Source organism: Myxine glutinosa, chromosome 1, assembly GCF_964187855.1.
Source record: "Myxine glutinosa chromosome 1, kmMyxGlut1.1, whole genome shotgun sequence".
NCBI lineage: Eukaryota > Metazoa > Chordata > Myxini > Myxiniformes > Myxinidae > Myxine > Myxine glutinosa.
This window is the reverse complement of record NC_136261.1, coordinates 348,740,358-348,753,872: the sequence shown is the minus strand read 5'-3', so window position 1 is coordinate 348,753,872 and position 13,515 is coordinate 348,740,358. Positions and strand designations below refer to the sequence as shown.

The 13,515-nt window shown below is 43.5% G+C and overlaps 1 protein-coding gene across 1 annotated transcript in view; it reads left to right on the top strand.

The window, feature by feature from the left end:
- The window catches only part of LOC137413271 (phospholipid scramblase 2), a gene marked incomplete in the record, with an annotated part of 27,865 nt that extends 15,133 nt beyond the window's left edge, over window positions 1-12,732 (top strand). Inside the window, 6 exon segments of the mRNA XM_078769894.1 lie at window positions 651-706; window positions 3,928-3,970; window positions 5,051-5,280; window positions 7,089-7,250; window positions 9,984-10,142; window positions 11,703-12,732. Coding sequence (XP_078626020.1) covers window positions 651-706; window positions 3,928-3,970; window positions 5,051-5,280; window positions 7,089-7,250; window positions 9,984-10,142; window positions 11,703-11,735 — 683 coding nt within the window.
- Window positions 12,733-13,515: the final 783 nt, after the last annotated feature.

The following is a 13,515-nucleotide window of genomic DNA, read 5'->3' as shown; positions in this document are numbered from 1 at the left end:
CTCCCACCCCTCCCACCCACCTCCCCCTCCCACCCCTCCCACCACCTCCCCCTCCCACCCCCTCCCACCACCTCCCCCTCCCACCCCTCCCCCTCCCACCCCTTCCCCCCTCCCCCTCCCACCCCCTTCCCCCCTCCCCCTCCCACCCCCTTCCCCCCTCCCCCTCCCACCCCCTTCCCCCTCCCCCTCCCATCCCTCACCCTCCCCCTCCCATCCCTCACCCCCCTCCCCCTCCATCCCTCCCCCCCCCGTTCCCCTCCCCTCCCCTCCCCCGTTCCCCTCCCCCACCCGGCAATGCCGGGTACTTCTGCTCGTTCCTTATAAAGGGAGGAGAAGGTGGAGAGAGAATCAAACAAACTCCTTGTGGAGCCATTCATTCAATGCCAGCCGCTTTGATTCCAACCAACCTGTCATGCACCACGTAGTCCGTGACACACACACACACACACACACACACACACACACACACACACACACACACACACACACACACACACACACACACACACACACACACACACACACACACACACACACACACACACACACACACACACACACACACACACACACACACACACACACACACCTGATTTGTTTTCACTAACAGTTCTCTCTTTATTTTCTCTTCTTCCACCCATCCTCAGTAGCTCCCCAGTGGCCTTCTCCAACTCCCAACGTCCAAGGACTCGAGTATCTCGCACAGGTCTCTTTATGTTTTGTTTTGTGGCGATATCCTGGTTCCACGGAAGCATTTGATAAATGGGACAGCATGACGCCATGCAGGAACAAACCAGTCAGATACAGTGTGGGTGTATGTAAATATACACAAAGAATTAAGTTAAGCACCCCTACACAACGAATTAAGGTAAGCACCCCCTAATATATATTCTTTGTGTATATGTATACATTGGCATATATTCTAAGGTATGTGAGATCAAATAATGATTGGTATGACATTAGCAATTATCCATTGATGAAATGCAGATGAGTGCACTCGTAGGGTTGAGTTGGGTTGAGTAGTGATCCGATCACGTGGGTCCTACACACGTTATTGACGCAAAGATCGCTAGAGGTCTTCTCAGAACAATGACTGTACGTTAGAAAACATAAACGTCATCCACACTGTCCGTGATGGACCTATAGCTCCATACTTAAATTGAGGTGAAAATATGCCTAAAATTCCCAAAAAATTTCACCTTAAATTATTCAGAATAAAATATTGAAAACGGCATGATTGTTATGTTTTTATGTGACCATAATATCACTTCTCCAGAAAATATAGCAATATCATGGGTATATTACACTGTTTTGACGACAACAAACTTGTAATGTGCGAGGTTGTAAAAAAACGGGGGGGTGCTTAACTTAATTCTTTGTGTATATATGGGATGGTACATTTTTATTTGGGTACCGGTACTCATAATAAGGGGTTACATAACAAGTGCTTTGTCCTTCCCTTCCTTGGAATTTTTATTTGTTTTCAAAAGGCAAATTCTATGAAAGGAAAGCTTCCTGCAAACATTTGCCAAAGGTTTTGTTTATGGCAACATTGTCTTGATAACATAATGCACGAAGGTCGCAACAGCGGAATTTCAAAGCCAAGGTTGTATAGCTGGGTTGGGATTCTACTCAGGCGAAGCAGCTTAGAGGTGAGTGCACATACCTGTCGGCTATCCTGCCAGCCAGCGTGAATACTAATGTGATACATGGCATATCGCACCAGGAAGTCGAGTCCCCAGCTGGCTCACCATAGGCCTGGGTATAAGCCTTCCCTATTTCTGGACCTCATTCCTTTGTTATCTGTCCACCTTCTGCCCCTGCAGTTCATGCTTCTTCCTTTATCGCGGTCTCTCGTTTACGTAACCTTTTTTGAGTTATGCCATCTCATGCCATTCCCTCTAGTCTAGACCTACAATGGATGCTGCCCACTCACCACCTCATGCCCTCTTCCTTACCTACCCTTGAGAATTCACACATTCATTGACCCTCCTACCCCCTTTTTATGCCTGCTACTCCCCTTTACTTTCTGTGCTGTGTTTGCACATTCCTGCCCACCTGTTTCTATCTCCATCTTTGTCAATCTTTTGGGACACTCTCCGCTCGGTCGTTCAGCTCTTCCACAAGCCACGGCCGCACCTCTTGTAGGAATAAACAAGACCAATGGATTTCGAAGGAGAGGAGTTAGGCAAGTTTAAGATTACAATTATGTCAACTATGATGTTCTAGATTTCTCCATATCTCCAACTCTACAGTCTTGAGAGACATTAACGGAACAACTGGGCTGTGAAAAAAACATTATGTGTCTTAATAATGCCCAATTCATTTGAACACTGTTGGTACATGCTTATCTATGTCTGAGCTACAGTAAGGCCATATCCAAACAGCATAAGCACATTGAATCATGAAGAAAGTTCCTTTTTAACCTCTCTACATCCGATAACGGATGTGCTGGTTGCAATTTTTTTTTTTTTTTTTTTACACTCAACATGCCTTCAGAAAGTATTCACACCCCTTGACTGTTTTCACATTTTGTTGTGCCACAGCCTGAATTTAAAATGGATTAAAGTAAGATTTTTTTTGTCACTGATCTGCATATAATACCCCATAATGTTAAAGTGGAATTTTTTTTTTTGGAATACATTACAAAATTAAAATGAAACGCTGAAATGTCTTGCGTCAATAAGTATTCAACCCCCTTGCGATGACACTCCAAATTGAGCTCAGGGGCATCCAATTTCCTTTGATCATCAGTCTCTGCAGCAAATCAAGGCTTTATGGGAAAGGTGCCAGACAGAAGCCACTCCTGAGAAAATGGCACATGACACCATGTCTGGAGTTTGCAAAAAAAAACACGTGAAAGACATGAAAATTTGCAAAAAGCACATAAGCACCTCAGCATGAGGCAAAATATTCTGTCGTCTGATGAGACGAAAATTGAACTTTGGGCTGAATGCAAAGTGCTACGTCTGGTGGAAACCGAGCACAGCTCATCACCCATCTAACACCTTCCCTACCGTGAAGTATGGTGGTGGCAGCATCATACTATGGGGACGCTTTTCAGTGGCAGGGACTGAGATTTTTAAGGAAAGAGGGAAAATGAATGGAGCCAAATACAGGCAAATCCTTGAGGAGAACCTGCTTCCGAGTGCAAAAGACATTAGACTGCGGGAAAGATTTATGGTCCAACAGGACAATGACCTCAAACATACAGCCAAAGCAACACTGGAATGGCTTCAGAACAAGAACATGAAAGTCCTTGAGTGACCCAGCCAAAGCCCAGACTTGAATCCCATTGAGAATCTGTGGAAAGACTTAAAGATTGCTGTTCACCGACACTCCCCATCCAACTTCAGAGAGCTTGAGCAAATCTGCAAGGAAGAATGTGAGAAACTCCCCAAATCCAGATGTGCAAAGCTGATATAAACATACCCAAGAGGAGTCGAAGCTGTAATTACCGCCAAATGCGCTTCTACGAAGTATTGACTCAGGGGGTTGAATACTTATGTAAATTAGATATTTCTGTATTTTATTTTTAATTATCTTTAAAAAATTTAAAATAGCATGTTTTTACTCTGTCATTATGGGGTATTTTGTGTAGATCAGTGACAAATAATCTCAATTTAATCCATTTCAAATTTAGGCTGTAACAACAAAATGTAAAAAGGTCAAGGGGTGTGAATACTTTCTGAAGGCACGAATTTGTCAAAATCTCTCTCAAATCTTCAGAAAAAGTACTTCGTAGATTTGTCTTCAATCTTCCCGTTCGCTTTGTGACATTAACATGTTCATAGCATCTTCGTTATCACCGGGATTCGCTCGTGAACTTATTTCAAGAATGGTGTTAACTCTTCTGAGGGAATACCCAAACGCAGTTTTAAAGTAGTGTGTTATGGTTGTCCCACTTGTATTTCTATTCCATCCCAGATTGATCAGCTACTCATAAAGCAGAAAAAGGAGATCATTGAAGGTAAGTCATATGACATGATTATCAAAGGGTAAGATTGATTCTCGGGCTAGCTAAACGAAACAATGGGGAACGTTTGAATGAGACGGGACTTTATACATTAGAGAGCAGGTGAGTGCAAGGGATGCTTAAGATAATGAAGGGTGTGGAAGAGATAGATGTAGTGGGGTTTTTCAGCAGAGTGGACAGTGTTAGGACCAGGGGGCATAGCTTGAGGGTAAAAAAGATGGGAGTTAGGAAAGTTTTAAGGCAGGGGGTCTTTTCGTCAGTGTGTGGTCAATCCATGGAATGGTCTCCCCGGAAGGTTGCGGCAGTAGGGATGGTGGATAAATTAAAATAGGAGTTATACAGCTATATCTGGATGCATTGCAAATAGAGGGGTGTGGAGTTGCTTGTACAGGTAGGGGACAAAAAAATGGAAACACTTGGGTAAATGAGGGACACCAAGTGACTGCTTCCACACAAGTGTGGCCCATGTGTTAATTAAGCAAACAACATCCCAGCATTCTTAGGGTCAGGTATAAAAATGCTGCACAGGCCTGGTTGCCTATACTTATGGCTGGCATGGCTGAAAGAGGAGCCTCTCCCCCCCCCCCCCCAATGCCCCCATTCACAGAGCACGTGTGGTCGCCCAATGATTATATATGAGCATGACACTGATGTTATCCATATGTCATGACCTTCTCGGTCACCAGAACTGAACCCAATCGAGCATTTATGGGATATTCTGGAACGACACATGCGACAGCGTTTTCCACCTCCATTAACAGGTGTGAGTTGATCGACTTTCTCGTGGAAGAATGGTGCCGCATCCCTTCTGCAGAATTCCAGACGTTGGTGAACTCTATGCCATGGCACATACAGGTCGTACTGGCCGCACGTGGTGGCCCAAAACCCTATTAAGTTACTTTACATTAGTGTTTCCATTTTTTTGTCCACTACCTCTATGTGGATGGGTAACGATACTGGGGTTGGTGCAACGCAGGCATTATGGGCCGAATGGTCTCCTCCTGCACCAAATATTCTCCTGTGTATCATTCGGCGAAATTAACATGATTTTCTTCCCTAACCTTGGCCTCGCAGTACTTTTAAACTTCCACATGGAGAACACATACGAGATACAGAATTCGGTCGGACAGCACCTCTGGACGGCCAAAGAGAAGTCAGGGTGCTGTGCTCGTTTATGTCTCGGAAAACTCCGTCCATTGACCATAACGGTGAAAGACAACGCACAAAACAGTCCGTTGTTACTGGTCCGACCGTTTCGCTGCTTGCCGGGACTTTGCTGCTGGTGTAAACTTTGCCTTCAAGAGGTGAGCCACAGACGAGGAACGGGTATAATGCAGTTCATCCTGTATCAGCTCGATGTACAAGACTAATAGGAGTGAAGAGAGTATAGATGGCAACAAAATGCAAATGGGGAGGGCAGTTGCCTTCTTTTAATTAATTTATTTTTTGTCCTTGTCAAATATCTAAAATGGTTTGAAGGGAAACCGAAACGCTCAGACCACCTCGATACAAAACAGATGTCTTTTTCTGATTTGCGATTTATAACGTCGGTAATTTTGCAAATAAAGGTCAAAATCTTCTTCTTATTTAAGATTATTCATGACGTCACAACATGAAGTCGACTGCCACGTCCATATTGTTTACGGGTTACATCACGATACGATTGAACTCAAATGGCAATTAATTTTCAAATTTCTAGAAATGTGCCGGGTCGATGCATCCTTGGTGGTAGTTGTAGTAGTATAAACCTTGGCAGTTTCATGCCACACCAATGGCGAAAAGATCCGAAGGTTGCCAGAAATTGGACAAGATTTGGCCGAAATACCCAAGTGTGAATCGGGCCGAGAAAATGTTTGCTTTTGTGCTCAGAACATTTTACACAGCACTGTGATGAAACAGCAGAGTTGGCCATATACCTTGTGGTTATCTGCCACAATTGAGAGAGGATGCCAACCCCACAGATAGGCAGAAGAAACAGCCATCGCTAAAAACTGCAACACCATCCAGCACCACTCCCTCTCTACAATCCCACATCACCCTCGCTAACAATACCTACGGCCAACCCACGCCCTACCCCCTTTCCACCATCTCCCATCAACCGTCACCCTAGCTAACAATACTCCCAACCATCACCATCACCCACCCCCCCCCCCCCCACCATCTCCCAACAACCGTAGCCATGGCTAACAATACCCATGACCTCCCCACACCCACACCCCCTCTGCAATCCCTTATCAACAATCCCCCAAACTAACAATACCCACGACCAACTCACACCTCCCCCCCTTTCCACCATCCCCATCAACGGTCACCCTAGCTAATGGTACTCCCAAACATCACACCTCCCCCCTCAACCATTCCCCCTCAACTGTCACACTAGCTAACAATACCCCCCAACAACCCCCTCCACCATCTCCCATCAACCGTAGCCCTGGCTAACAATACCCACGACCACCCCACCCCTTCTGCAATCCCTTATCAACAATCCCCCTAGCTAACAATACCCCCAACCACCATCCGTCCCTCACCCCCTCCACCATCTCCCATCAACCGTAGCCTTGGCTAACAATACCCATGACCACCCCACACTCCCCCACCCCCTCTTCAATCCCTTATCAACAGTCCCCCTAGCTAACAATACCCATGACCACCCCACACTCCCCCATCAACCTTCACCCTAGTTATCAATATCCACGATCGTTTCCATCATCAATTAACTAGTTTAGTCTCCAACAGTTTCATCACAATCCCACCGATCAGTTTCAACATACTGAGGACTTCAGTTGCTAATGATGGAGGAATCAGTATCGGAATCCGAGCTCGACATGCACTGTTCACGATATAAAACTGCCATCTGGATCAAGGTTAGTTCATGGTGTGACATCATTGGCAAAATCGAAAATGGACACTCTAGGGTTATTTTTCAACAAGGCTTGGCATAAAAAGTTCAAAAATCTTTTCCCTTTAATAATTATACAATGATTAATGATTTTCAATGGTTTTCAGAGAGAAAAAAATGCGTTTGGGTTGCCTTTCAAAATAGAGACTTGTGCTCATCTTTGTGTGTACATGTCACCTCATATTCATCGTCTGTCTCCCTATCTGTCTATAGATGGAGGTTATGGGACCCGGTGGCCTGGTGCTGGGTTTTGTTCGACAACAGTGGCACCTTTGCCTGCCTCGCTTCACCATACAGACAGCGGACGGACAGGATGTTTTGTTCATCCATGGGCCATTTTGTGTCTGCAGCTGTGGCAGTGATGTCAAATTTAAGGTGACACTTTCACGTTTCACTTCTCCTGTCGGTTTGCTCCTTACGATATTGGCTTTGGTGCCCAGAACTGCTTGACGGTGACATGTTGTGGCTTAACAGTCAAATTTATTGAAAACCTCAGATCTGTCTGTGTGCAGCACATTATATGTAGTTATGAAAATGGGGATTTTCTGATTGTTTGACGTACAATTGCGGTCTGATAGGATGATGAAGCGGTAGCATGCTTACCTCTACGTAAACAGTTTCTCGGCACTGGCTATGCTGAGTGGTTTTCCATTGCCTCTGCATGGTTTAGCCTGGGTTCAAATTCCAGCCCAACTATACACTACTATCCTGGTGCTTCACAGATAGGGTGGTTCATCGAGTAATATGTAGAGTAATAGGTATTGTGAAGATCATATGTTGAGGTTGCATTGATTTGTTGTCAACACATTTGATTAATTATTATCATCATGCTTACACGTGCACCTGTTATGAAAAAGGTTGCTTTACTATAACACGTCCGTGATCAGGCTTCGAGTAGGGATGTTGTACACACACTGCCGCGATCGAGTAATATATTGTGAAGATCATATGTTGAGGCCATATTATGCATGCAAGATGTGTATCCCCTTGGTAGGTTTCTCCCTATCTCTAATCCTCCCGGCATGGTATGATCCCCGTCTGTTGCTTTTTTATCTTAAATTTACCTTGTCACGAAGATCGGCACAGTAAGATGCCCGCCGGAGCACTTCTGATAGCTTCACTCGCGCTAATAGATCAGGGCACATTGAGTCTTCGGATTTATTATAACACCGCCGTGTTCATGCTCCCAAACTGTAATCCCCCTAGTCTGTTGCGTGCAAATTACATGGGCTCAACTACTGATGTTAGTTACTCGATTTTTATTTAATTTGCATTCCCAGGTCATGAAAATGAACTCTGCGTCTGTGCTACTAAGATATCTTCGATTCTGACAGTCAACTTTCAAGGGAACTTGCCAAGGAACACTTCTTTTAAGAAATATCCTAATCTACCTTACTTGCATTATAAATACTGCCAAATGCCAGAAAAAGACCCCCTGATGGGCAGAAACCAATCAGATACAAGAGCAAACACAAGCTCATGTTGAGGATCAACACAAAAGACAAGCAGCCTCCTGGGCAGTTGCAACTATAGAGCAGACACAGGCTCGGCTTGAGGATCAACGTGCAAGACAAGCAGCCTCTTGAGCAGCTGCAACTACAGAGCAGACACAGACTCGGGTTGAGGATCAACGCACAAGAAAAGCAGCCTCCATGGTAGCATGTGGGGCACCCTTAGAAAGTGAAGCATTTAGATACGAGTGCAGGTGCATTTTTCAAAATATGATCATGGTATCTACTATATGAGAGCTGTTGGTCTGTGTGTGTGTGTGTGTGTGTGTGTGTCTGTTGCCATTTTTCTCAGAGATGGCTGAACGGATCTTCGTCAAACTTTCAGAGGTTCATCAGTGAGTGCCTGGGAGTGTTTTAGGCAAAAATAAATAAATAAATAAATTTCTGAAGTTTCTTTTTACCTTTTTTGGGATTAAAAAAAAAATTTGCTCGATAGTGCCTAAGCCTTTTAAAATTAATGACAGTTAAATACAAGTACACATTCGCATAAATAAATACAAAACAATCACCAGATATTTGAACACAAATTAATCAAACAATTCCGGAAGAGTACGAAGTTGGTAGTAAGGCTTCTTCTTCTTCCTGATCGGCATCACATTTAACTCAGAAATGCACATTCACCAGCATATATTCAACAAAAAGGTGATGACGTGATGAACCCCCTTCCACTCCCCCTACTCCCTTCCTCACCACTTCCTCTCCTGCCTCCTCCCTCCGGGTACTTCTGCTAGTTTCATATAAAACCACAAGGCCAATAATCCCCAATTTGTCATGCAGGAAATATCTAAATGCATATTTCATTAAATTTCGCCGGGCAACTCCGGGTACTTAAGTTAGTATTTCATCGCTGACATTTCCTGTCTTTTTGTCCCCCTCCACTCTCTATTACTACCATCCTATTATGCATCACTTTTCTTCAATTATATCCAAGTCTTTCCTTGGAAAAATCTTAGGCAGCTACTCACAGTTCACAAGGCCTTTGTCTGTGGCTCAATGGAATACTTCTCTCTGCAATAGGCTAGTCCACAAGTATCAAAACTGCCTCTCCTGGATTCTGTAGAATCGAAGACTCTCAAAATTATTGGAATCTCCCGTGATGAGGCCGAAGCACAAGGTCTTGCTCTCACATCACAGTCAGGTCGGTGGTCTCTTTCTACCTTCTATTCTCCAACATTGCGAACTCGACTCTCTCAGTCCTTCCCAGAAACTCTAAGATGCATGTGTCCTTCCAGTAACCGCCTCCTGTTAAATTCCCACCATCCCGGCTGATTGCACGCCTCAACTTCCTTTCTCAATTCTTCTGTCTACGTAACCGCCTTCCAGAAGTTGTTCTGTCTCACTCTTCGCTCCCTGGTTTCAAACAAGCAGTGTGCTGTCATCTCCTATCAATCCGCCCTGATCTTTATTACTCCCATTAACCATCTATAACTTGACCTTCTTAATTGCTGATGCCAGAGTTTCCACGTGCACCCACTTACTCTCCGATTCGTCTATTCCCTTGCCAGTTGTGCCAAATTGTTGCCCCGCTATCAATTGAACCTTGCTCTTTCCTGATACTCACTGTTGTATAATTTTATGTTACATGCCCTCTTTGCAGGTTCTGGATGTATCTGGCAATCAGATCGGTCTCATATGCAAACGATGGGGCGGCTGCTGCCAAGAGTGGATTACTGCTGCTGACAATTTCACGGTGCAGTTTCCCATGGATATGGATGTGAAGCTCAAAGCCAACCTACTTGCTGCTGCATTGCTCTTGGTAAGGAAGGGCTGTCAAATGTCATTCTTCGGGGCATCAATGGGAGGTAGCTTGCATCATTAATAATCTTCAGAGATGGTGGATCAGTGAGAGAATACATAAACCCTGCAGTAATAGTGGGGCAGAAAGGCAAACCAGTTGTGCATTTTATGACTAAAGCATGAAAGTTTCAGCATATAATCCACATACCAAGGTTTTATTTCAGACGTGGAGGCAATTTGAATCTGACCTCTGGTGACCTTGAGAGGTCATTGACCTCAGCATCGCATTTTTCCAGTTTTTGCCCCCATCACCCTTCATTATAAATCACATCTATTTGCTAAAATTGCATTTTTGTTCTAATAAAGATGCTTACCTACCCGACCAAGTATTTGTGTTTATTTCCAGGTGTAAAGAACACCTTAAAACTGCCCTTCCGCTGAGATTAAATGAATTATTAATGAAATTTAACTCATTAAACATGTTTGCATCTAGTATTGCTGCAGAAAAATTGATACTTTTTTTTTTTTTGAATTCCTTGTTAAATATACGCTAACAATGTGGTATGTTATTGTGCCGTCGCTGCAGCATTGTTTGATTTTATTTTAACCGATAGGTCTTGTGCCACTGGGCCCTGTTGGTCATCAGTGTGGCTTCTATGCCGCTCCCATCATCCAGCCTGTCCAGGTCCAGCTCAGCTGGTATTTGTCCAAGTTCCTGAAACAAGGAGATCCTTGGCCTGTGACACATAACCGCTACCTACAGGTGGCTTGCTTGACCTGGCAGGGCATTGCAAAGCTTCCCCTGTTTCTACTTGGCAGAGGGCACAGAGTTCCCAGTTAGTGGTGCTACGTGACTTGGGATGCTTAGATGTAGAAGGCTGGGCAGGATCAATCAGTATATGGCGTTTTGACATGGTGACAAAGAAGCAGACACTGGAAGCAGAAAAGAACGGTAAGAACGGAAGGCGTCCAAGTGTCTAAGTCTAGGGTTCTATAGGTTTTCCACCACCACTACACTTCTGAAGAGTGCAGACCAGAGTACCAGGAGCTAGCTGAGGCATGCAGAGGGATTATCCTGTAATGCACAAGAACAAACCACATTGTTAGTGTATATTTAACAAGCCTTTATCAATTTTTATGCAGCAATACTAAATGCAAACATGTTTAATGAGTGAAATTTCATTAATAATTCATTAATTTATCTCATCGGAGGGGAAGTTTTAAGGTGTACTTTACACCTGGAAATAAACACAAATACTTGGTAGGGTAGGTAAGCATCTTTGAGAACAAAAATGCAATTTTGGCAAATATATGTGATTTATAATGAAGGGTGATGGGGGCAAAAACTGGAAAAATGTGATGCTGAGGTCAATGACCTCTCAAGGTCACCAGAGGTCAGATACAAATTGCCTCCACGTCTGAAATAAAACCTTGGGGTATGTAGATTATATGCTGAAACTTTCATGCTTTAGTCATAAAATGCACAATACCTCCATACATGAGCTTATCAGCCCCACTATAACAAAGAATTTGACTTTTGTATGTCTCGTTTATTCTTCTTCTCCGTTTCCTTTTACAGGATTACACATACTTCGAAAATACGGACAAATGAAACCAAGAAGAATAACATGATTGAGGCATGACGCATTCGATTCACAAGTCCTGCAGTTTTGGGATGTGTGGTATCAATTTTGGATGTCATGTTCGAGGTGATGTTGGCTGGTCGGGCATACAGCTTGTGGTTTAGTTTATGTACTGCCAACGCCATATTGGTACATGGGATTCATATTTTAAATGCATTGTCTAGTTATTTACAAAGTATAGTCGGTCTTGACATCCAATTACTTCCATTCATCAAAGTTATTTCAATGCAACATATCGACAGAGGTTTTCAGCAATGCAGAATTTATATTGCTTCTTTTTGACTTTCTGATTTATATATACGAGCAACAGTATCAGCCCCACGGGCGGGGCTTTACCTCAACCTCAATGAGGGCTATATATATAGTCCGTGCTTGGAGCCTTCAAGTTCAACATAAAGTTTTTTTTAATGAAAAATAATGCAGATGTATAACAATCCACCAATGCAAGTTCAGAAATGAATGCAGATCCTTTACTTTGCGATACAAACGCAATTCCCGCCATTTCCACTCACGATCGAGGCCCTCCACAGTCGCCGCGCCTCTTCTTCCTCCTACAATTTCGTCTCCCTTCTTTCACTCAAAATGTACGAAATTCTGCCGCATGAAATTATGTAGAGGCCTCGTCGGGGGGATATAAGGTAGATAAGGAAGGCGTTGTAACAGAAGATTCAAAATAAAAGTGGAAGAACATAAGGAAATGGGAGCTATTCTGGACCCACAGCCAAACCCGCCAAACCATTGCAATACACCCCGAACGTCTAGCGCCGCCACAAACCACCATGGAATTGCAGGTGGCGTAGTTTTTTTAAACCATTGATATTAAAATAAAACGTAGCCTATAACCACCAGGATTTTATGCTGATTCCGAATCTGTGTCTAAAACTTTTCTCCGATGTGTAGTTCTTGAGTTATAAGCGGACATCCAAACAGACACACATACATACACACACACACACACACACACACACACACACACACACACACACACACACACACACACACACACACACACACACACACTCCTCCTTTATATATATATATATATATATATATATATATATATATATATATATATATATATATATGAGTAAATACACAATTTAACCTTTCATATTTTAATTATTCAATAACTGAGCCACTAGAAAAAACGATCTCTTTAAGGGACGAAATAATATTTAAAAAACTCAATGAGCTGATGAACACCTTAATGCGTACCTTGGTAACTGCAACGACTTTGTAAAGGCACATTGCATTGTTTTCAAGGTCTGCCAACAACAAAAGACTGGAGTGTATATAGTGTGTGCTCTCGAACTGTAATTGCAAAGACTAGGGCATGCCCGTACTATATCTATATCTAAAATTATATCCCCCCCCCTCTATTTACATGAAATGGTTTGGTCCAAAGCGAACGGCTTGCGAGTACGGTGACAATCCCCCCCCTCTATTTACATGAAATGGTTTGGTCCAAAGCGAACGGCTTGCGAGTACGGTGACAATCCCCCCCCTCTATTTACATGAAATGGTTTGGTCCAAAGCGAACGGCTTGCGGAGTTTGGTAAAGAAATCGCCATAGCATGCACAAACGCGCAGGAAAGCGAAAGAATCGCAAATTAGTTTTAATTAGTTTTAAAACATCGTTTAACGCCAACATAGCGGCAACATAGTTTGCCAACGTGAAATAAATGAATACGCTCTCAAATGTGCCGTCCGAGGCAGAGTCTGTTCGCCACGTTCGGCACACGTGATAGC